This window comes from Vulpes lagopus, chromosome 1, assembly GCF_018345385.1.
Source record: "Vulpes lagopus strain Blue_001 chromosome 1, ASM1834538v1, whole genome shotgun sequence".
Lineage (NCBI taxonomy): Eukaryota > Metazoa > Chordata > Mammalia > Carnivora > Canidae > Vulpes > Vulpes lagopus.
In genome coordinates, this window is record NC_054824.1 from 17,507,560 (window position 1) to 17,533,989 (window position 26,430).

The window sequence follows — 26,430 nt, forward strand, 5'->3', positions numbered from 1 at the left end:
AAAGGTTAGTCTGAGCCTTTAAATCCTGTCAGTTGCGCTTATTTCACACAACTGGCATTCACGATAACCTCCCAGGCTCGGTAATGCCAAACACAAAGACAGATATCACAGACAGACAAGATGAATATTCCACAGCATGTGTAACACGTCCAGCGGGCTCACTCCGAGAAACCCTCGCAGGAGATACCCATACCAGGATTGTTTTTGCCTTTGTTTCTTACTTTTTGTTCTGTAGTTTTTTCTTCTCTCATTATAACATACGTTTTTCTAGAAGATGCTTTAGTACAGGAAATCCCTAAGTGCACTGAAAGGATACAGTCTGGGGGGAAAAGAGAAAGAGAGAGAGAGAAGAGAGAGAAAGAAACAAAACAAGAAACAAACCCTACCAGGAAAGCTGGGTCTCACTTATGGAAACAGAACGAGTGTTGGCAAGCCCCACTTGCACTGGAGTCTTTCAAATTCAGCTTTGTTATCTTTGGTGACTGGTTGTTCTAACATATTTTTCCAGAGAACTCGTGTTTGGGCAGGAATACAAACAAAGGTTTGATCTCACGATTTACAGTACGCTGAATGTGCCTGACACCTGCCCGGAAGAGCTGATGAAAACAGCTTTCTGCAGAAGGAAGGGATCTCAACACGCCCACTTGTGGAGGACAACTAAGGCAGCTAAGTTTAAGTGCCGCAAAGGATACGCTGGTTACGTTCAGGCCTTTCAGAATTGGAGTCCCAACAACATCTAGTCTGGCACTCAAGGCAGGGTCACTGAGGACCACCAGCAGGAAGGGGTGTGTTCCCTGAGAGTCTAGAGAACTCAGTGGCCATGTGGGAGCTCATGTTAGTGACCTGACACATCCAGTCATTCATCACATTGGAGGAGTTTAGCTCAGATGGAGGTATCAACAGGGGATAATCCAAATATCTGAATAACAAAAGGAATCAAGAAATGTAGGAGGCATAAAGTCAAGTGGTCCAGGATGCAGTGAGGGAAGGTATAAACCACTGAAGCTGCCACACTGCATTGGGTAGTCTTTCCACAGGGACACTCACCTGCTTGGGTGGAAGCAGGGCTGGGGCTTCTCCAGACTGGACAAAGAAATTCTGATGTGTTCTTAGGTGGGATGTGAGTGCCTCTTTTTCACAGGGCCCTCCAGATGGAATATTTTCTCCCTTTCATCCACTCACACCCGACCTCTGGATGCCAGGATACAGGAAGCTGAACTTGAAAGAGGGGAGCTGGACAAGGCTAGCTGGGGAGGAGACAATCTCACCATAGAACCTCTCCAGCAGTTGGTGGCAAGCTAGGTCGCGTGAACTAAAATCTGCATGTGACTCCTACCCCAAGTGCTGAGACTCAGCACTCATTTTGATCAACTGGGAATAAGAACTCATCAGTGGCTATGGCTATGTCAGAGTGACACTGGGTGGTCTGACAAACTTTTAATAGAAGGAAAAGCCATGAGTGTAATAGAAGGTGGTGGTCTCTAAAGACACCTGTGAGAGTCATTACATCAGAATTCAGTCATGAGGTCGGTCCAGTTGCCTGCCTGGAAGGAGGCACCCTTAAGTACTCCAAATCTGTCCTCTGGCCACTAATCTAAGCAAGGTTGGTCGTGGATAGCTGAACTGGCAACAATCTCTAATGAAGGCCCTCCAAACTGGAATAAGACAGGGGCTCCTGATCCCCCCAATACCCTTGGGCACGACATGGGGCCAAAAAACTCAAGAGGAGAGCGGAGCCTGAGGTGAGATTCTGCGCAGGGCATGATGAGATGGGCAACCTCCCTCAGCCCAGACTCACCCAGCTGGGCTCTGGGAGGGCAGAGTAGGCCTGGCGCAGCACACAGACCCCAAGGCATCCCTGGGTTTCCTTCTTCACTCTTCCTCCCAGATCACTGAGCATCCACCCCCTTAATTCTCTCTTCTTATTCTTTTTCTTCTCTTTATTTTCTCTCCCACTTTTACCTTGCTTCTTAGATTAGCTACTGCTAGGGACAGCCTTTAATAACCATGGCAAGTCTCAGAGTGACCTTTTTGTTCTTTGTTTTATTTTATTTGAGAGAGAGAGAGATTAGAGGGGCAGGAGAGAGAAAATCATAAGCAGGGTCCACATCTAGCATGGAAACTGACGTGGGGCTCAATCTCATGACCCTGAGATCATGACCTGAGCAGAAATCAAGAGCCGGATGCTTAACAGACTGAGCCACCCCCATGCCCCTTGGTGTGACCTTTTTTTCTAACTTGTGAACAGACGTGTTGGCATCTTCAGGAAATCCTGTATCTTGGTTCTTCAAGGTTTTCTTCTTCATTTCTTACTTTACTTTTAAATCACTTACTTCAAGGGATGCCTGGGTGGCTCATTGGTTGGGCATCTGCCTTTGACTCAGGTCATGATCCCAGGGTCCTGGGATCGAGTCCCACCCCACATCAGGCTCCCTGACGGGAGCCTGTTTCTCCCTCTGCCTTTCTCTCTCTGTCTCTCATGAATAAATAAATAAAACCTTAAAAGAATAGTTACTCACTTATTTCTAGATTGTAGATAGAGTAGGCTGAAGGAGTTGATTATGTGAAAGCCAGGCAACCAAGGTCTCTACCCAACACGTAACTGTGCACACAGGAGCACACGCACTTTTGCTAGCACTACTATAACTGCAAATTAGATGGGCTTAATACTATTGATAAGAACAAATGAGCACATTTTTCTCTTTTTCATGCTTTGTTTCTTTGGGATTTTTTTTTCCTGTATGGTATAGTGAAATGGCAAATTATTACAATTTTGAATGTCTAAATCATTAGGTAAATTACAACAATGCAAATAACTTTCAAATGATCAAATATTTAAGACACATAAATAAAAACATCTGCATACAGCTTTTCAAGAGACTTCTTATAGACAGAATATGAATACAATCTAGCTATGAGAACTTGCCAACAATTTAGATTTTGTTTTAAACCTGTTAGACTATGGGTTTTTTTAATCCACCAGGTGGCGCCTATGTTTAAAGCAAAATTATTTTCTAAATCACTCCTGTATTGTACCTCTATTGCTGACAGCTTAAGTTTATTTTTAAGAACAAAATAATTCAAGTAAGGAAAATAAAACACGAATTGTAGTTCCTAAATGTCTTTATTACTTGGGCAAATGTTCACCAATTTTTGTTGAAATGCTCCGTCTGAGCCCTGCTGGTTAGAATTCAGTAGCTCTCCCTAAGTCAGGTCCGAATTTAGATACAGCTCAAACTTTTTGTCCTTGTATTCAGAAACCAGCAAGAAATGGCCACAGCCTACTTTTTAGAACTTATTTCCAATTGTGCAACCTATGGTCCCTTTACTAAAACCAATAGCCCATTGTTCTTCACACTGAAGCAGTACTTTTCCTCCACCTTGAATGCCCTCCTAACTTCCTCAATCTCCCTATTTCAAAAATCCTACTCAACCAAGAGTTAACTCAAAGTTCATTACCTATACAAAGCTTTGCAAGATATTCCCTGACCCAGGGATTAATCTCCTGGACTCCAAACTACCAGAGATCCATAGTGAACTAAGTCCATGGGCTCTAGGTCACACTGTCTGATTTCAAATCCTGCCTCCTATACTTGCTGGCTGAATGAGATCAGGAAATCCCCTCAATTCTATGTGCCTCAATGTCCTTATCTATACAATGAAAATAACATTTATATCAAAGTTGGTTTTAAGGACTGAGCAAATGCACATGTATTACAATTGTGTATGGCTATGTGTCAACAAAATGGCTTTAAACAAGTAAGAGACTTACTTTACTCACAAAATGGATTAGGTGGCTTAGAGTACCAACAAACCAGACTTCTTGTATTTTCCTATTTGTCCAATCTTAGCCCATGGTTTCGTGGTCACAAAATGGCTACTATACCTCCGGGCATTGCATTTGTATTCAAAGCATAAAGAAAAAAGACTGCAAAAAAACAAAAATTATGTGCCAGTTCAGTCTGTCATTATTTCCCAGGAAATAATAGATTTCCGACAAACTCTGCACACAGACTTCCATTTGCATTTCATTTGCCAGGACTATATCATGAAGCTACCAGTAGCTGGAAAAGAACCTGGGAAATTGAATATTCACGGTTACATGCAGTATTGTCCCAAATCAAATTGGAATTTCCTATAAAGAAAAAAGAGGGAACAGATATTGTATAGGCAACCAGAGTGCAGGTAAGTCATGACTCTCAGCACAATATCTATTTATGATAGATCAGTGATATCAACTATTATCTGGATTTTTTTCATGCAACTAAGTGTTTTTGCCCTGCGTGGGTTATGTGTGTGTATGTTAGTTTACCTAGGACATCTTAGTCCACCCTATTTCTTGTTCATTGCTATTGAACATGCTAGAAGGGTGCTCTAGATTTACTTACTAAAGAAATCCACAGGCTTGACAAATACAGTTCCTGAGGAAAATGTGAAAAGATGTCAAAAGCCTCTACGGAGGAGCCTGGTTACATGCTCAGCCTTATCAAGGATTATTCAATTGAAGGAGATAAATAAAAGGACACAAGAGACATTTCAATAACAGTTGAAATAATATGTTTATATAAAGGTAACCTTTGGGTTGGGTAAGGTATATAATGAGTTTGTGATTTGATTACTGATTCTTTAAGTAACAAATTTTGTCAGGTGACTTTCTTCTGGACATACTAGTATAGTTAGACAAATTTTTTAAAGATCTCAATATCAAACCTTTAAAAATATCAATTTACCTTCAATTTCTTTTTTAAAAAATCAACTCTTCCATGTACTAGAACACGCAAAAATAGAAAACAGATTTGATGTTGATTATTTTCAGGATTTTTTTTTAAAGATTTTATTTATTTATTCATGAGAGACACAGAGAGAAAGACAGAGACACAGGTAGAGGGAGAAACAGGCTCCCTGTGGGGAGCCCGATGCAGGACTCGATCCCAGGACTACGGGATTACCCCTTGAGCCAAAGGCAGATGCTCAACCACTGAGCCACCCAGGTGTCCTGATTTTCAGGATATTTTTAAAGAATGTCATAAATCACAAAGGTAAAATAATAATAAAAATGTCCTAATAAAGTGTGGAAATCACTTTGAGATTCTATTATTTTTCTTTATACATCCTCACGTGGTTCTTTTGAAATTTCTAAGGTTACAGACAGGTGGAAAAAGCATAACCTTCTCTACGATACCAAGAAGAAATCTGAGAATGGATAAGGACACTAACGCTACATTGCCAGGTAAACTACATGATGCCCTACCTGCAAAAATTTCACTTGTGATCATTCATGCAATTCTGAGGATGTTCCCGTCTATAGATGCTGCTAGTGAAACTGGTTCTTCCTTCCCTATTCTAGGATATGCAGCAGGATGATGGATGAAATACTCCAGCTAGATGCTTAAGTAGAGACAGAAGAAAAAAATCAAATAGAATCATTAAGCTGTGGTATAATTAATGCTGAGATAGTGGCAGGCACAGAGGGCTGTGGGAGTACTTGGCTGGAGACCATTCATTTCATGAACTTGTGAAATAATTCTGCATATAAAAAAAACTTGGTCTTTTTATATTATATGAACAAACTCCCTTTTTTTTTTTGGCCCCTTCTCCGTTAGCATGATCCCGGCATTTCAAAGCTCTGAGATCAATAGTTCTGTCAGAAAGTCATTTCTAACAAAGTTTTCTTCATTATGTTTAAATTAACAAAATATATTATTCAACCAAATGTAAGGCTAAATTATACATACTTACATTACCTAAAAAAATATGGCCTAATTATGTGAAAAAGCAGAACAAATTTTTGATAGTTTCTAAGAGAAAGAAGCAGTCTCAGCAATTAAATATAATGAAACATGAAAGTCATTACAGGTTATAAGAAAAGCCAAATTAATTATTAAGACTTACTTTTATAACCAGTGCTCTTTCAAGTGTGATGAACAAGGGAGGTTTCATCCCACAGAGCTTTATTAGTGAAGCTGGGCTTCTCCAAACAGAGCTAGTTTCTTACAATGCTAATATGACCAAGCAAGAAAGAAATACTTAAAAAATACTGATATTCAAAAATGGTTAGGCCTTGAAAGAATGCACAGGGCTGATCCCATTGGTTATTTATAGTTGGCTTCTACTATGTCACTGTTAGGTGCTTAAACACAAATAAAAACAAAGAAACAGACAAAACGATTATGCTGTGGGGTAATTCATGCTAAAACTGTGGTGGGCACATTATGCTCCAGGAGCACTGGCCTAGGAATGCCTAATTTTTGCGAAGGAAGCCATGAAATATTTTTTTCCCATGAAAAATGTCACTTATATCCAATTTCATTTCGGAAATTCTTTGTTTTTGCTTTATAAAGAATGGAGGTAAAATATGGCTGTAGGGTCCATTATAGGAACATGGGCAAGTCCTTGATACGTTCGTTTTTAGCACAGTCATATACAAAAAGGGAGATGACTACTATCTACTTCCATAGTCTACATAAAGATAAAATGAGATAACCCACGTAAAATTCTTAGAGTAACACTTGGCATGTTTTATAGAGTTAAAAAAAGTAGCTGTTTTTTCATTATGGTTGTTGTCAATTCCATGAACAAATAAATCTACTTCACAAATAATGACCCCCTATTTCCAGTGTTGACACATTGCCTACTATGTGCCAAGTACTTTGTGGGGTAATTTCATAGGTTTTCTTTCCTTCTAACCCTCTTCCCCACTCCTCACTCCTGCAAGGTAGGTATTAGTCCCACGTGGTAAATAAAGAAACTGAGGGCAGAGAAATTTAACCTTTCCACTGGCAAACCTTTTCTGTCTACAGTACTCTATGCACCTTTCTGGGACTGCAGATAAGACTATAACAAGACACATAAGTTCCCTTGTCACATGGCACTCAGAGTCCAGGTTTCAGGCAACCAGGTAGACTTGCAGTGCGAAGAAGATTTTGGGATTCCTGAGTGGCTCAGTGGTTGAGCCTCTGCCTTCGGTTCAGTGCAATCCCAGAGTTCTGGAATCGAGTTCCGCAGCGGGCTCTCCTCAGGGAGCCTGCCTCTCTGCCTGTGTCTCTGCCTCTCTCTCATGAATAAATAAATAAAATCTTTAAAAAAAAAAAAAAAGAGAAGAAGAAACAGGTTTGAAGGATGAATCAAGAGTTCCATTTTGGGATATATGTTTAAGTTTGTGATGCCTATTGGTCATCCAAATGAAGATATCAAGTAGACAGAAAGGAATCAGTCTACATTGTAAATAAACCACATGCCCCATACCAAATTTTCCCATCATATATTTGCATATGACCTATGAGCTAAAAATGGTTTAAGAAAAAAAAATTTACTTGCATTTTTAAAATTCTATTTTTTCTAATAAACTTCATGTTTTAGAGCATTTTCAAATTCACAACCAATTGAGCAGGAAGCACACAGAGGCCCTTATACCTCCTGCCCCCACACACCCATACCCTCCCCCATTACCAACACCTCCCACCAGAGCCATACAGTTGTTACAACCAATAAACCAACACTAATACATCATCATTTCCCAAAGGCCATAGTTTTACATAGTGTTCACTCGAGGTATGAGGTTCAGATAAAGGTAAAATGACATATATCCACTATCACAGTAGCAAAGATTTTTCACTGTCCTAAAAATCCTCTGTACTCTACCCTATTCCTCTCTCCCTCCCCCTGGCCCCTGACAACCACTGATCTTTTTACTTCACAGTTTTGCCTTTTCCAGGATGTCATATGTAATTGAATTTTGAACAACAGGTATTTGAAATGCATGGGTCCACTTACATGTGAATTTTTTTTCATAAATACAGCAATGTATTCTCTCATGATTTTCTTAATAACATTTTCTTTTCTCTATCTCACTTTATTGTAAGATTATAGTGTATAATACATATAACATATAGAATATGTGTTAATTGTTCATGTGATGGGTAAGGCTTCTGGTCAACTTTAGGTTATTGGAAGTTAAGTTTTGGGGGAATGAAAAGTTATACGTGGATTTTCAACTGCACATGTCAGGGGTTGGTGCCCCTAACCCTCACTTTCTTCAAGGGTCAATTGCAGTTGGCATCCCAAAGCATGTAACCTTTTCAGACTGGCTTCTTTCACTCAGTAATATGCATTTAAGTTTCCTCTATGTCTTTTCCTGGCTTAATAGCTCACTTCTTCTTAGCACTGTATAATATTCTATTGGCTGAATATATGATAGTTTATCCATTCACCTCCTGAAAGACACCTTGCTTGCTTCCAGCTTTTGGCAATTATGAATAAAGCTGCTATAAATATCCATGTCCAGGTTTTTGTACATGTGGATGGTAAGTTTTCAACTCCTTTGAGTAACTACTGAGAGTGATTGTTAGATTGTATGATAAGAACGTTTGGTTTTGTAATGTGTTTTTGGCAAATATTTTCTCCCAGTTTGTGGCTTGTATTCTCATTCTCTTGACATTGGCTTTTGCAGAACAGAAGTTTTTTAATTTTAATGAAGTCTGGCTTATCCATTATTTCTTTCATGGGATGTGCCTCTGCTGTTATTTCTAAGAAGTCATCACTATACTCAGTCACCTAAGTGTCTCCTGTTACCTTTTAGCAGTTTTACAATTTTGCATTTTACATTTAGAGCCAGTGATCCATTTTGAATTAATTTTTGTGAAGAATGTAAAGTCTTTGTCTAGATTCATTTTTTTGCAAGTGGATATGTAATTGTTCCAGTACCACTGGTTGTAAAGACTATCCTTGTTCCATTATATTCCCTTTGTTCCTTTGTCAAATTCCAGTTGACTATATTTATGCGAGTCTACTTCTGGGCTCTCTATTCCCTTCTATCAATCTATGTGTCTATTGTCTTACCACTACCACACTGTTTTGATTACTGTAGCCTTACAGTAACTCTTGAAGTCAGGTAATGCCAGTCTTCCAACTTTATTCTTCTCCTTCAATATTTTGTTGGCTATTCTGGGTCTTTTGCCTTTCTGTGTAAACTTTGGAATCAGTTTGCTGATATCCATAAAATAACTTGCTAGGGTTACAATTACGATTATAGTGAATCTATAAGTCCAAGTGGGAAGAACTGGGATCCCTGGGTGGCGCAGCGGTTTAGCGCCTGCCTTTGGCCCAGGGCGTGATCCTGGAGACCCGGGATCGAATCCCACGTCGGGCTCCCAATGCATGGAGCCTGCTTCTCCCTCTGCCTGTGTCTCTGCCTCTCTCTCTCTCTCTCTCTATCATAAATAAATAAAAATTAAAAAAAAAAACAAAGTGGGAAGAACTGACATCTTAACAACAAGTCCTCCTACTCATGAATGTGTAATGTCTCTCCATTTAGTTCTTGAATTTCTTTTATCGAGTTTTATAATTTTCCCATACAGATCTTGTTCATATTTTGTTAGATTTATTTCTAAGTATTTCATTTGGGGGATTACTAATTTCTAAGAGTGGTCTTAACTTTATAAAATAGTTGGGAAAAAAAACAAAAGATTAATATAGGCATACCTCAGAGATACTGCAGGTTCACACCATAATATAGTATATAGTGCAATAAAGCAAGCCAAATGAATTTGTTGGTTTTCTAGTGCACATAAAAGTTAGGTTTACACTATACTGTGGTCTAATAAGTGTGTAATAACATTATGTCTAAAAAAACAATGTACATACCTTAATTTAAAATACTTTACTGGTAAAAAATGCTGACCATCATCTGAGCTTTCACAAGTCAAAATCTTTTTGCTGGTGGAGGGTCTTACCTGGATGTTGATGGCTGCTGACTAATCAGGCTGGTGGTTGCTGAGGTTGATGTGACTATGACAATTTCTTAAAATAAGACAACAATAAAGTTTGCTGTATCAATGGACTCTTCTTTTCATGAATGATTTCTCTGTAGCATATAATGCTGTTTGATACCATTTTGCCCTCAGCAGAATTTGTTTCAAAACTGGAATCATTCCTCTCAAACCCTGCTACCACTTTAACAGCTAGATGTGTGTAATATTCTAAACTCTTTGTTGTAATTTCAACAATCTTCACAGCATCTTCACCAGAATTAGATTCTATCTCAGGAAACAACTTTCTTTGTTCATCCATCAGAAGCAATTTCTCATCTGTTCAAGTTTTCTCATGTGATTGTAGCAATTTAGTCACATCCTTAGACTCCACTTCTAATCCTAGTTTTCTCACTATTTCCACCACATCTGCAGTTACTTCCTCTGCTGAAGTCTTGAACGCCTCCAACTCATTCATGAGGATTGGAATCAGCTTTTTCCAAACTCCTGTTAGGGTTATTTTGATCTCTTCCCATGAATCATCAATGTTCTTACTGGCATCTAGAATGGTGAATCCTTTCCAGAAGGTTTTCAATGTACCTTTCCAGATCTATCAGAGGAATCATGATCTATGGCAGCCAGAGCCTTATGAAATGTATTTCTTAAATTAAAAAAAGTTGAAATTACTCCTTGATTCATGGGCTGCAGAATGGATGTTGTGTTAGGAGGCATGAAAATAACATAATTCTCACTGTACATCTGCATCAGAGCTCTTGGGTGACCAGGTACATTGTCAATGAGCAGTAATATTTTGAAAGGAATCTTTTTCTGAGCATTATGTCTCAACAGTGGGCTTAAAATATTCAGAAAATTATGTTACAAACAGATGTACTGGCATCCTGACTTTCTTATTCCAGTTACAGAGCATGGGAAGAGCAGATTTAGTATCATTCTTATGGGCTCTGGGACTTTCAGAATGGCAAATGAATGCCGGCTTCAATGTAAAGTCACAAGCTGCGTTAGCCCCTAACAAGAGAGTCAGCCTGTCCTTTGAAGCTTTAAAACCAGGCACTGACTTTTCTTCTCTAGCTATGAAAGTCCTAGATGGCATCTTCTTCCATAAGACTGTTTTGTCTACAGTGAAAATCTGTTGTTTGGTGTTTCCACCTTCATCGATTATCTGAGCTAGATCTTCTGGATAACTGGCTGCAGCTTCTACATCAGCACTTGCTGCTTCAACTTGCACTTTGTTCTGTTTTGTTTTGAAGATTTTATTTATTCATGAGAGACACAGAGAAAGAGGCAGAGACATAGGCAGAGGGAGAAGCAAGCTCCATGCAGAAGTGTGATGTGGGACTTGATCTCAGGACTCTGGGATCATGCCCTGAGCCACCCAGGTGTCCCTCAACTTGCACTTTGATGTTACAAAGACAGCTTCTTTCCTGAAACTTCTAGAACCAACCTCTGTGAGCTTTGAACTTTTTTTCTGCAGCTTCCTCACATTTCTCAGCCTTCACAGAGCTGAATAGAGTTAAGGCTCTGCTCTGGATTAGGTTTTGGCTTACGGGAGCGCTGGACCTATCTGATCATCATCTCTCCAGACCTCTAAAATATTCCTCATATCAGTAATTTGGTTGTTTTGCTTCCTTATCAATCATGTATTATTCACTGAAGTAGCGCTTTTAATTTCCTTCAGGAAGGAAATTCACAATTTGGCTCATCATTTGGTGCAAGAGGCCTTGCTTTTGGCCTGTCTTGGCTTTCAACATGCCTTACTCACTAAGATTAACCATTTCTAGTTTGCATTTCTTTCTGTTACCTGAACATTTAGAGGCCAACTCTAACTGGCTTAATCTCAATAGAAGGAGAAATGGAGAAATGGAGAAAGAGATGAAAGAAAGACAGAGGAATAGCCAATAACTGGAGCAGTCAAAACACACATAACAGTTATTAGTTAAGTTTGTGGTACTATATGGGTGTAGTTCAGGACACCCCAAACAATTACAACAGTAACAGCAAAGATCACTGATCACAGATCGCCATAAGAAATACAATAATCATGAAAAAGTATGAAATGCTGCAAGAATTATCAAAATGTGACACAGAGACACAAAATGAGCAAATGGTATTCAGAAAATGGTGTCAAGAGGCTTGCAGATGCAGACTTCTCACAAACCTTCAACTGGTTAAAAAACAAAAAACAAAACAAAAAACCCCACAGTATCTGCAGGGAACCCTGGGAGGCTCATTCAGTTAAGCTTCCAACTCTTGATTTTGGCTCAGGTCAGGATCTCGGGGTCACGATCACAGGGTCATGGGATTGGGCCTCACATCAGGCTCCACATTCAGCATGGAGTCTGCTTGAGGATCTTCCCCTCCCTTTGTCCCTCTCCCTACTCATGCACACGTGCACACTCTCTCTCTCAAATAAATATTTTTTAAAAAACCAGCATCTGCTAAGTGCAATAAAGTGAAACACAATAAAACAAAGTGTGCCTATGTTATATGATGTGAGAAAGATATGAAATTCAAATTTTAGTATCCATAAAAAAAGTATTATCAGAATATAGTCATTCCATTTACTGGAACATAGCTATTTATTTAGATATTTGTGTCGGGTGGTTTTCATGCCATAACAGCAAGATGGAGTAGTTGCAACAGAGCTTTATGTGGCCTGCCAAAGACTTTATTAAATGGTCCTTCACAGAGAAAGTTTTCAATCCCTGATCTGGAGTATAAATGGGGCTGGGCATCAATAGCATAATATTGTACAAAAGAGCATGGCTCCAGATGACACTACAAAAGAAGTTAGACTAAACAAAAGGATCCTGACAATGAGGAATTAATTCAGAGCCTATAGAGGGGGAGGAACAAGCAAAGTCATCTGAAAAGAAATGATGGGAAGGGGATCTGAGAGGGTACATAATAAGAGTCCAGAGAGTGTGATGTCACAAAAGCCCAAAGAGAAAAGCCTTCAAAGGAGAGGCAGGTTGGCTGCATTGAATGAAGTTGAGAGGTCATGGTGACATTATTTAATTAATTTGGCAATACCTGAGACTGTCAAAAACAATTTCAGTAGAATGATGGAAGTCTCAGGACTTGAGTGGAAAAGTGAAAATGAGTAAATGTAAATTCATGCAACTTTTTTTCAAAATTCTGCTGTGAAGCCACGTAGAGAAATAAGTGGTAGCTGAAAGGGAATATAAGAATAAAAAAGGGTTTTTGAAACATGAACAATAAACAGAAGAGACAGCAATGAATATTTGGGGAGTGAAGCCTGAGAAGATCCAGAGCTTCGGTGGAGAGATTAACTTTTGACAAGATACCTCTTCCATCATAAAAGATAGGAATACACAGAACAAGTGCACAGAACCAGGGGTTTGGGGATTTGATGGTGAAAAGATGCAGATTTTCTTGTCTGCATCTATCTTCACAATGGAAGGTGAGTTTTCCTTGTGCTGTGTGTACTGGAGGTAGGGTAATGGGGGTATGGGGCAAAGTTTGAGAAGAGAGAAGAAATGAGAAAATTGCCAGGAAGAGGAGGAAAAGAAGTTTACTTGGAAACCAATTAGCACTGCCTGGCAAGGATGAGTTTCCATCTGAGAAATGGAATCATGGATTTGAAGTGAAAATTGTAACTTTTCCCAGCAACCACCCCAAAGTTGATACTTATAGTGGGATGCAATGGAAAATTCTCCAAAATTGCCAAAGGCTAGAACCAGGCTTGGTTCCCTCTAAGGTCAGTGGCTATATTCTTTGAACTGTGCCAAACTCTTTCTATCCTGACAGATCCATGCATGGCTATGACCGATTTTTCAGGATCTAGACTGTTCAATTACCATATATCAAATAGGTAATTTTTTCTCCCTGCAAAGTAAAATGCAAATTAACCAGAACTAGTTCCTATCAGAACTAGTATAACTTTTGCAGTATCAAACATCCTCAAGGACTTCACTATGCTCCATACACAAATTTTTATTCGCCTTTAAAAATATATATTTACAAAAAAAAATATATATATATATATATACACACACAGGAACAATTCCCCATTCTCTGGGACTTTTAGAAAAAAAAGATCCACTTTTGGGGAAGTAAAACAAACAGTGGAGACAGGTGTAGCACCGTCCCCCAAATCACCAACCCCCAGGTCCCCAGGCCTGGCCTGGGCTGGTGCTGACAGGAGGTGAACCCAGGGTCCTTTGAACCCACCTTCTCCAGCCTGGAATTCAGGTAGGACAGGCTTTATGTCCCCCATTCCTCCCTCCCAATTCCAGGGACACTTAAAGGGTCTTTTGTACCGCCCACAGGAAATTGGGGGGCTGGGAGAATGATAATCCATTTCCATAAATGCAGTGGTATGTTGATCTGGCATTTCCAACCACTATTCAATCCACTCTGAGAAAGCACTCACCATGTATTTCTTTTTCTTTAGTGCATCCCTAACATCTAGTAAGTTTTTAACAAGTAGGTGCTCATTAAGTATGATGAGTTAGTGGCTCTCAACTTGAGAATAAACTATAAGTGGATTTTTTAATGAAGTATACAAATGAAATACAAATTAACTGAAGTCATTTGATGTATTCAAATCAGTCCATCTGAATTGAATGTCTGCATCATTATTCTATTCAAATGGAATACCTACTTGTAATATAAATCTTAAAACTTCTGTTTGGCCAGTTGTTTTTTATATTGAAATCAACCACAGAGACCATATATTTTTGCTATCAGATTGTTTTCTTTATAAAAGTCTTATATTGGAACCGTAAAACTCCCATATACTACTACTTCATACAAATACTAAATGCTTCCAGCAGAGGGCTCAAGAATTCTATTTTAAGGAAAAAAGTTTAAAAAGTTCATTGTCCAACAGTGGGCTATTGTAAAATTCCTTCAGAAGGCAGTTCTCACGAAAAATACTTCCTCCTCTTGATCAAGTAACCCCAGGTGTATGAATTTATTTAAAATAATCCAAATGCAGGGTGCCGGGCTGGCTCAGTGTGTTAAGCACTGAACTCTTGATTGGGGCTCAGGTCATGATCTCAGGATTGTTAGATTGAGCCCAGTCAGGATAAGGTTCAGCACTGAGCCTGAAGCCGCCTAGGATTCACTCTCTCTCTCTCTCTCTCTCTCTCTCTCTCTCTCTCTCCCCCTCCCTCTGCCCCCCATCCCTGTTCTTGAGAGAGCTCACTCACGCGCGTTCTCTCTCTCTTTCTCTCAAAACAAATAAATAAATAAATTTTTTAAGTGATCCAAATGAAAGAAAAAACTAGATTATAATAAGACAGCATTTACGGATAAACATGCTTTTATCTAACTCCAAGAAAGAAACTAAATTTATATACTGTGGATAAATGTACTTTTATCTAATTCCAGAGAAGAAATTAAGTAAATTATAATCACAAAAAATTATATAAAACTACTTAGGCATATGAGTAAAGGCCAGGGGGAAAAAAACAGAAAGAGAACATATAATGTGTAAGTAAATGAGAATTTGGGTGAATAGAATTCAGATGAATATTGCTTTCATTTTTATTCTTCTTTATGTTTGTGTAACCATTTGGGTGATTTTTTTTCTTTATTTTCAAAAATGAAGAATGATATGCCCTATTTTTAGCGCTGAAAACAAGGATGGAAAAAATTTAGAAAGCAAGTGGAATGGTTTATTTATGGAACAACTTGGGAATTTGGAGACACTTCATTTTCAAAGGCAGAACTAATCGGGTATAGCACCACTTTATTCATGCCTACAAATAACATTAAAGTACCTCTGGGATTTCAAAGATGTTCAGAGGCCCCAAATCTCTTTATTTACCCAATATATTTATTTATATGATATCTCATTTTTAAAAAAAGATCTTATTTTAATTCATTTGACAGAGAGAGCACAAGCAGGGGAAGGGGCAGGGCAGAGGGAGAAGCAGACTCCCTGCTGAGCAGGGAGCCCAGTACAGGGCTCAATCCCAGTACCCTGAGATCATGACCTGAGTTGAAGACAGATGCTCAACCAACTGAGCCACCCAGGTGCCCCATAATATCTCATTTTGATATGGATCTGAGGGATCAATAATAAGCATTTAAAAATTAGGAACAAAAATAACTCAAGCTAAGAGAAAATAGGAAACAAAAAGTAACATGAAGTCAGGAGAGGAGGTATATATATACATATGGTTTTATATCCTTATAACTATTTTTTAAGATTTTATTTATTTATTTATTTATCTATTTATTTATTTATTTATTTGAGAGAAAGTACAAGTGGGGTAGGGAAGAACAAAGGGAGAAGCAGACTCCCTGGCTGTGCAGGGAGTCCAATGCCGGGCTTGATTCTATGACCTTGGGATCATGACCTGAGCCAAAGGCAGACACTTAACCAACTGAGCCACCCAGATGCACCATCCTTGTAACTATTAAAAGTGGGCCACAAACATGCCTCTAAGCTTCCTAGAATCAAACTAAAAAGGAAATGTAACTTAATAAGGGTAAAAAGATAAAAAATGTAACCTAATAAGGGTAAAAACCTTAATAAGGGAAAATGAATCCTAGCTTCTCCAGGCCTTGAGATCTAATGGAAATTTTCCTGAAGACATTAAGAGTGTCATTGCATGACTTACCTGGTGATGATAGTGTATTTTATAAAGCATTGCATAAAAGTAAGTCAATAATTCTTTGAACCCAGACATTTAGTTTTCTGATTTTCAACCTTGATCCAGGTACAAAATTTAGAATAGTTGGGCAGCCCCGGTGGCGCAGCGGTTTGGTGCCGCCTGCAGCCTGGGGTGTGATCCTGGGGACCCGGAATCGAGTCCCACATCAGGCTCCCTGCATGGAGCCTGCTTCTCCCTCTGCCTGTGTGTCTCTGCCTCTTTCTCTCTGTGTCTATGAATAAATAAATAAAATCTTAAAATTTTTTTTTAATTTAGAATAGTTGATCATTGCTTCTTAATAGAGGCATTACAGCCTTCTAGGGAGCAATATGGAAATTCATGCAGGTACTTTTGGTTGTCGCAGGAGGAGGGACACTATTGGCATTTATTGGGTAGTGGCCAAGGATGCTAAATGTCACACAGTGTACAGGACAGTCACAAACCACAGAAACACCCTCTATCCTACACATCTGAATTCCCTGCTGGACATGCACATAAATGAAAAAGCTTACTTAGAAAAATCTGAGCCCAGAATCTAATTCTGTTTTACATATAAACACAATTTTTTTCTTGTTTTTATGTCAAGATACACTGAATTCTCCAGGAATGCTACCACAGTAAAAACCAAGAAAAGTTGAGGTGCCTGGATGGCTCACTTGGTTAAGCATCTCTGCCTTTGGCTCAGGTCATGATCTTGGGGTCCTGGAATTGAGCCCCAGTCAGGCTCCCTGCTAAGCCAGGAGTCTGCTTCTCCCTGTCCCCCTGCCCTTACCTCCCCCATCATGCAACACCTGTGTGCACACATGCTCTCTCAAATAAATAAATTTTTTAAAAAGTCTACTATTTTGCTTTCTATGGAATTTTACTATTTTAGAAAATTGTTTCATTATGTTTCCTAAAGAGATCTACCCCAGTATGTATCTACTGAAATACATATCATTTCTATTATACTTTCTTTTCTTCTGTTTACTCTTCATATATAGTTAAGGTTTCTTTTTGATGTGTAAAGTAATTATAATATCTAAGAATTTCATTTCAGGATAACCTAAAACATTCAATGTTGCCTTTTTATATTAAGGCCTGATAGATGAGGTTGAGAATCACCAAGCCTGAGAGACAGTGTATCTTCTAGGAATCCATTATGTATATAATTTCTCCAAATGAACTTTTAGTGAAAACTGTCCCAGAAAATAGGCTGAGGCTGGAGTGCAATTATTCTCTTTTGCTGAATCAGGGGAAAAGCTTAGGCACTTTAAAAAGCCATCAATAGGCTGACATCTTCTTATGAAAATTAATAAGCTAATCAAGTTTCTCCATTAAGTAAACTGTTAACCTCCTTCCACTCAGAAGTGATTTGATGGAGCCCCTAAAAGAAGGGTCAGAATTTCCTTAGGGAATGTTTTGGAGAGCAGCCAACACTCAGAAATTCTAATGACCAAGAAAGAGCCCTGCTGAGAAATTCCACTTTGATTCTGCTTAGAAATACTATAAAACAAGAATTACTGTTCATCCACCATAGCAAAGGAAAAAATTTCAGATGGATATCATAAAATACAAAATGTTTGGCAATAACACTTTCTGCTAAAACATTCAAAAGAAACAAGTGCACAGAAGTGCAAAATCTACCCTGAATTAACTAAGCGGGTTGACCTACTATTTTAAGTTGCTGGGTATTAGCCAATTCCACTTTGGAGGACATCAGCTAGAAAAGGGCTGTTTGTTTATTGCCCCACTTATGACAACAGAACCATTATCAAAAGCATACAGGAAATACTTCTCTTTCTATACTGGCAATAGGGTGGGGATGGGAGGTAGGGAGAGTAGAGGAAAGAGAGGCAACAAATCCAGTTCATTTGAATGGAGTTTCATAAATAAATAAATAAAGATAAGGTTAAAACACAGAGGGGCCACACTCATCCTTGTCATCTAAAGCTAACTCAGATATCCAGAGACTCCATCTGGATATGCATGTTCTGTACACAATGAGCTCAAGCACCCTGACCCCTGAAGGGTTCCTCAGCACAGAATTAATGCTGAGAAAGATCACAAATGCTTTTAGCATATTGTTGAGACATGTTTTGTTTTTCTAAGTGACTGAGTTTCACAATATCTCAAAGGAAAATATCTGTGCCTAAAACGTGACTTATCACTCAAGTAGAATGCTAGACTAATGTAACTGAGGTCTGACTCCATTTTTGATGTTTGCCGCTAACAGCTTTCAAGTCTCAGCACCCCCTCCTCCCTGCTTCCCTCACACCTAGAAAAAAGTAGGAGAAAGACTCAGTGCTCTCTCCTGTGGTGCTGGTAGGAAGTTCAAACCACACAAGCCCCTGCCTGTGTGAAGATCCTCCAGCTCCATCCCCTAACCACAATAAAAGCCAAAGCCAATCACTGCCCTGCTTGCCCTGTGAAGCCATTTTTGAGCCTGCTTGGGAGCTGCCCTGTCCTCCCCAGAAAGCCTCATTGTGTGAGTAATAAACCTTTTTTACATCCTCTTGGTACATGTGTGTTATTTTCAGTTCCAACATCTGAATCAAATTTTGCATAGGTGAGGGAGCCATTCTGGTTTTAGAGAATGCCTAAAAGATAACGCAGAAACCCAAAACTTGCAAATTATTACAGAAAAGTCAGGAAAGTTTTAAAAAAAAAATCTAAGTATCAGCTTCATTACCAAATGAAAGCAGAGCTCAGAAGTGTGGCCACAGTTACACTTCTTCACAGAGAGTTATTTTAGATACTGATATGCTGAGCAAATGGCTTTATAATTCTTGCAGCATAAACTACACCTGGTTACATTCTGGCCAGACGGCATGCACAGATTTAATATAGAACAGGCTGGCTGAAGCTGTTAATTAGAACTGGTCCTGCTCTACAGGGAGGAGCTCCTCCCATGTGGCTTCACTTTGCCTGACTCAGCTGTTCTCCTTGAAGAACAGACAGGCTTCAGGCCCTGTGAGTCCTTGGGATCTTGGGTTCTCAGCTGAGAAACGAAGGCTTCCAGGGGTCGGGACCTGGACCTCTAAAATCTCACTTCTCCTTTTTCCACAATAAATGATTAGGTCCCTAACCTGTCCTTCCCACTTTTGGCCACCAAACATGTCAACATTTTTTGCTTTACCTGACATCTTGAGAAACCATAAAAATTCCACTTGGCATATAGTTCTTGTCTATCAAGTTAATTGATACTTTTGTAAAACGATGAGTGAGAACAAGGAACATCTTCACCCCAAAACCATACGTGGATACATCTGCTTGTATGTTTGCTTCAATGATCCACGGATAAAAGAGAAAATCTCTCCAAGGGCAGATAATGCAATTTCAAAAGATCCAAGAAATCAACAAGTCACTGATAAAATTCAAGCTTCCTTCATTTTACTCTCTCAAACCTTCCAGTATGGATTCTGGCACAGCTCTGACAAGAATTAAGGGGAGGAGAAAATGATCATTTTCTGCACAATTCAAAATATTCTTCCTTAGAATGTGGACTTTAGACTACTCTCTAGAGCCTATGGCACAGGGCAGGTACTTGGGGGCCTTTTGCTTGCCAGGCTTCTGGAGTTACTTCCAGGTAAAGAATGAATTCTACAGCTAAATTATTTAAACCACTGAAGAACCTGAATGTTGGTCCCCAGAGACGCACTTAAGAAAAATTTCTCCCGGATTTGTTCATGGGCTACCATTTAGTTCAACCAGGTTATGTTTGTAAGTAAATCTTATGGGGACTTTGTCCATGTAAAATTACACATCTATCCCTATGTAGGGATGGTCCATGGGATGCAGTTCTAATTAAGACTCTTGTCACTTTGCTACTGAGCCTGACACTCAGGTCTACAGAGAAAAATATTCAACTATGCATTACAAATACAGTTTCAATGATCATAAAATGGAATGCTACAATGTATGCCTTATCAATGCTATGTAAAAAAAAAATAATGTGAACCTATTAAGGAACCAAGTAAGAATCAGGAAGTAAAACCACTGCAAAGAGCATGAATATTAAGGAATAGCTTCCTGGAGTTTACAATTTCTGATTGCATGAATATTTTTACATAACCACAATTACAGCTAAAAATTTTTTTCACTTAATAGAGTGTCATACTTTTCTACATTTCCAAAGGCTCTAAAATATATTAATGGTTACACAAAATATCCTTGTGAAGGCTATACTGAAACATTCTCTGTATTAGAGGAAGGTAATTAGGATGGGAGTCCCAAAGAGATGGGTTCTTCCATGTATTGGGGGGCCAAGACTAGAGTTACTGGATAATGAAGAGAAAAGCAAGGGAACACCAGTACCAAAGAGTCCTTTTTCTTCAGATGGCCAGATTGGATATGGCTGGTTCGTGGTTGACAAAGCTGGCAGTACCTGGAGGTGGAAATACTAAAGGGAACTACAAATGTCACTATCATTTGGTGCATGGTTTCTCTCTCCATAAGACTACAAGGGACAGAACAGGAGGACAGTTATCTGGAAAGTAAGAGGAAGCTAACTAGGCTTAAGCCCTTGTTCCCCTATAAAGACGGTATTAAGCACTGTACTTGGCACAGAGTCTATCATCCTTAATGTCATCACAGCTGGAGTGCTAACCAGTGAACTTTATTGTGGTTTTCAGTCCTCTTTGCTTCCTCTTTTGGTCCTTAGTTACTCAAATTCCTAGAGGCTTATTCCAGGACCTTTGAGGTTAGAAGTCTTCCATCTTCTGAGTAGGGCTCTTCACTTTATAGAAGGGTCTTGCTGTTAATCGATCCTCAGTGTCTCTGGGCTTTCTTAGCAACACCTACTTACTCCTGAGTGGCTGACCTCTTGTCTAGTTCAGACTGGGAATCCTCCTCCCAGGCAATATCTCCATCAGAATCCTTTTTTCCCTCTTTTTCCTCCCTGGTCTGAAATATGGAGAGAGCTGGAAAGTGAGGAGACTGAGGGAGGCTAGGTAACAGGTAGTCTTACCCACCAGATTAAGAGAGAGTTTGTGTTTTCTTAGGTTTACTTTGTCCTTTCCTCCCTAAGGCAGAGCTGCCCAGTGACAGTTTGCATCACACCACTTGCTTCTGACCTGGCTCTCAGCGCCAGCCCAGAATAGGACCTGGAGAGTAGCCTGGCTTCTTTGCCCTCACAGCTGCTTCTGCTCTTTATGGCTATGCAAACACACCCACAGGGTTGCAAAGCATCCCAGCCTCTGCACAAGCTGTGCCCTAAATAGGGTGTGCCCATAGGGAGGGCACATCTCTACTCAGTGTGAAAGTATAGTGTGTGCTTACTCGGCCCCATGTAGACTCCTTGATAAGAAAAGTGCATGCACTTTCAGAAGATACATTAGCATTAGGGGAAAAGTTTGATTTTTCTTTAAAATTTCCTGGATGAAATCTGTGATCAGTTTTAAGAAGGTTATGCTTTAGAGCATTACGTAGGAGGAACATGCACACGTCTTATCACACGTAGCAGCATTCACTCATCGCGCCCACATGATACTTCCAATTTATCTCCCACGACAGCAATGATTTTCAGACATTTAAAATACTTATATTTTATACTATGCTTACTACCACCATCTAAAGGTATAATCAACTGCCAGTAGAAATAGCTAGTGGTAGATAAGTTCAATGTTAACCCCAACTTTTACAAATCTATATCATAGCTAAAGACAACAGATTAGTGAATATTAGTGAATATCCACAATATGTTATTTACTATTTACTTGTATTCATGCTTCCATATTCCAGTCTTTGCTTACTGCTAACATCAATTCCATAGTAAGAGAAAGCAGCATTTTGCATTTCCCAAGCATACTGCAATTTCACTTTTTGCCATTATCTGTGTTCATGTCTCAAAAAGAAAACAAATTTATCATAAGGTCATTTTGGTATTGAAGAAAGCAAAGTACCATGGATGCCGTCCAAGAAAGCCTATATCAATTTCCACTGTGCAGTGAAGAGTAATCCTACATAGAGTACAAGTGCGACCTGAAGCCCTCATGAATTGAGTGTTGCAAAGGCACCCAGGATGAGAAAACCATCAAAACAGTTCACTCCCTAAAATGTCCAAATGCTTCCCTGCCTCCTTCAACAACGTAGAACAAATACAAGTTAACCTTTCCTCAGCGACATGGGATGTTAAGATAGAAAAATGGATTTGAAGTTAAGAGGACTGGGCTTGACTCACTGAGTCATTGTACACTGGGAGAGTGATTTGAGTCATTCCCTGTACCTTCCTGGGCTCGTCATCTTCCTGGGCATGATGGGATCACTGTATTCTTCAGAGCTGTCTAGAAGATTAGGTCAAACGACACATATAAAATCCTTAGGGCAGTGCCCTTGTCTTGAAGAAGATGCTCCACGAAATGTCAGCCCACTTCCTGTCCCTCAGGACATAACCTGAACAGATGAGTTATTGCCGTACGCTGCAGGCTTGTTGCTGGTCTGTGGGTATACATATCAAGAGTGGGTCACTGGGCAGAATAAATGCAACTTCAGGTCTGGCCCTGGGGCTTGCTTTTTTTTTTTTTTTAAGCATTAATGGCATTCTTTTTAACTCATAAAAGTGGAATATGAGCATATGACTCCTAAGCAACGAGATATGGCTTCCCTTCTGCAAACTTCTTCCCAAGCAGTTTTCTTACCCTTCAAAAAATCCATGCCATAGCATTACATATAGTACACACACATATATATATATAGTTGTGAAAGAAACTATAGGGCAATCAAGGCAAATAATAAGACACCCATTTATATCTGCATGTGTGTTCTATCTCAGCCTTTATAGCAATTTTTGCACCCTTCTGTTTACTCATGATTTAAAAGTGTTGCAGCCTATAATTTCTGAGCTTAAACCATTCCATTGCCAATGCAGCTAAGTACAATAATTACTCAGGTAGTTTTATCAAACACACACACACACACACACACACACACAAAATGTACTATTTCATTCCCACTGCACCCCAGGAAAGTATGAGCTATAGGTTATCAATAGTAGTTTACAGATAGGCAAGTGCTGGCATGACCATATTTCAGACACGAAGAAAGAAATCTACAATAGATACAATTTAGAGCTGGTATCTGTCTTTATATCTGTAAACCAAAAAGCATACAAGACATAGTTTGCTCACCTCAGTAGGAATCAGTTTTGGCAACTCTGTGAATAATAACTGTCCACCTGAATTTCATACAGCATAAAATCTGACTGGGCTGCCCCTGAATTTGTGATCCATTTCCTTTGTATCTCCCTTTGCACCTGCTACCTAATGGATGCTTTTTTCCTTTCTACCCACTATTTTCATTTCTGCTGCCAAGTTGCCTCACTTACTCTATGAAACATATCTCAAATTCTACCAGTTCTGGAAAAGAAAATGGACAATATCATATGGTTTAAAAAGCCTCTCTAAGGAGGGAAATTTAGTAGAAAACAGAGCTCCCAACATTCTTCAAGACCCAAATACCACCTTCTCTGTGAAAGTTGGTACTGATGACCCGAGCTGACCACAACCTCCTTTTTGTCTCCAATGCATCTTGTATTCTGCTTCTACTGTACTTCTCAACACAATGAGTACATTTGATTATGTCTATGCTTCTTTACTGCACCAGGATATGGGCCTACCAACAGATGAGGCCCTTATTTTAGCATGAAGACACTAAATGTAAGTTGAATAAAATGGAATTAAAAACAAAATTAAGGAGATGTGAGCTTTTTTTTTTTTCTAAACATCAAAATAAATAACAAGAGAAATACCTAAATCTCAGACGTCAAGGATAATCCTCTCTGGTTAGCTGCAGTTAAAATGTTAAGCTCTAAGATGACATGTGGTACCATACCTGTCCTGTGTATGCAAACTCCAGGGCCTGCTTTAAGCCAAGGCTGGTCACACCATGTAAATTCACCTCGTCAGCTCCACTTTCCACCATACAGAGACTGAACATGGCCTGAGATGGGAGAAAATGAGAGAAATGAGACAGAATTTACAAAGCAAGAGAATAAGACAAAGTCCTAGACAGACTAAGAAAGAAAAACATTGTATAAAGACTGATTTTGGTATTCAAAACAAGCCACTGCAAATCACTTTGCTGTCTAAACAGCTACAATAACACACAAATGGCACTGTACACCTCACACACAGAGTTCTATTTAACCCCACGGCTGTTCTCTGAGGTAACTACGTTTAGGCTCACTCACTGAACTCATTCTCTGGATCTGGGGTCTCACAACTATCATGAAATCTGGAGAACTTCAAACACTCCTGCCAACAGGACATGAAAAGTAGAACTTCCGTTTGCTGACTCTTTGCCTTTTTTTCTGCCTCATCTCAATGGCACAGCTCATTCCTCTCATCTGCCATGTATCATACACTCTATTCCAGTGGCTCTCAAAATGTGGACCCTGGACCAGCAATATCAGCGTCACCTGGGAACTTTAGAGTACAGATTTCTGGGGCCCCAGCTCAGACCTACTGAATCAGAAAACTCACAGTGGGGGCCAGCAATGTGTGTTATAACGGGCCATCCACATGACTCTGATGCTCATTTAAATTTGAGAATCACTAAGTTATTTAGTGAAAATCAATTTGCCCCAAACCAATTCTCCAAATGGCCAACTTACTGAAAATCAGTTCTACTGGATGATCAGTATGTCAAATGAAAATTTGAAAATTAAAAAAAAAAATGAAAACTTGACATTTTAAAAAATATATCTGCATATCCCATGTCCAAAAACAAACAAGGAAACCCACAGTAATTTGTATACTTTTAAAAAGTTTGATTTAACAGGTATAAAGAGAATATTCCATTTTGGGTTACCAATAATGAAATACATAATTTAGAGAAGTATACATTTATATAGTGGAGAATTAACCTTACCCAAAGGGAGCTCTGGTCTTTTCCCTGGGCTTCTGGAAGGCCACTCCAGGCCTTGGAAATCTCCAGGCCCTTGGAGTATCCTGCCAGACAGGAGTGTCCTTGTTTGGCCTGGCCAATGACAGTCTAACAACATGATTTATTATGGGGGGTTGCACCATACTATATCAGTTCTGGCCTCCAGAAACTGAGAATTAAAGGTATTAGCCTGACCTGTAGGAGAGGCAGGGGACAAAAGGTCAAACACATGGGCAATCTATAACTGAGCCTCAAATAAACTCTGAACACCAAAAGTTTGGGTGAGTGTCCCTGGTTGGCAGTCCTCTGTGCATTTTATCACTTAGCGTGGCCAGGAGGAGATATACTATGACTCCAAAGGGGGAGGATGGCTAGCAGCTCTGTATGTGGTCCACTTCTGGATTCTGTTCAATGTGTCTTTCCTTGTCTAATTCCAATTTGTATCCTTTCCCTGCAAAAAGTCAGTAAGTATAAAACATTTCAGCGAGTTTTGGGAGACTTCCTAGTGAATTATTGAATATGAGAATAATTTTAGGAATCCCTCAAACTTGCAATTGATGTCAGAAGTGATAAAAGTCTTATGGAAACTATCCCTTCAAATTCTGCAGCTTAGCTAACTTCATAGAGATAAAACAAAAAAGTAAGGCGGGGGGAATCTTACTCTTATGTATGGTAATATTTTAGTATACACTATATTTTTTAAGTTTAGAAAAGTGATGTTTTTGTTTGACCAAAGTATTAATAATATTCACATCTTAGAATTTTTATGGTGATAAATTTGTTTTTGATCCTCACAGCTCTATATATTTTAATTTAATATATATTGAATGGTGGTTTTTTTGTTTGGTTTTTATTTTTGAGAGGGGAGAGGCAGAGAAGGAGAGACAGAGAGAGAGAGAGAGAATTCCTAGCAGGCCCATGCCCGGCATAGAGCCCAAGGCGGGACTCAATCTCATGACCCTGAGATCACAACCTGGGCAGAAACCAAGAGTCAGACACTCACCAACTGAGCCACCCAGGCACCCCTGACTGGCAGTATTAATTGGTGGCCCATTATTCTTTCCAGAGATCCTCATTTCTCTCTCCACTAGAGAGCTCTGAATTTTCATAATGAATAGAATTCTCTGTTAGCTTATAGTTAAAATTTTAATTGTTAGAAATAGAAAATTATGGCT

The 26,430-nt window shown here is 39.2% G+C and overlaps 1 protein-coding gene across 9 annotated transcripts in view; it reads right to left on the reverse strand.

Annotated features, from left to right (window-relative positions):
- Positions 1–26,430, reverse strand: part of KLHL32 (kelch like family member 32) — a 228,684-nt gene that overhangs the window by 108,641 nt on the left and 93,613 nt on the right. For 8 of the 9 annotated variants that reach the window (XR_005989535.1, XM_041767394.1, XM_041767376.1 and 5 more), the window contains one exon: positions 24,203–24,310. Coding sequence is in view for 8 of the 9 variants with exons in the window: in XM_041767394.1 (XP_041623328.1) it covers positions 24,203–24,310 (108 nt within the window). In the remaining variant the exon portion in view is untranslated. Of the gene's footprint in view, positions 1–24,202; positions 24,311–24,560; positions 24,644–26,430 lie in introns of those variants that run through there. The other variant, XM_041767385.1, reaches the window with a different exon arrangement.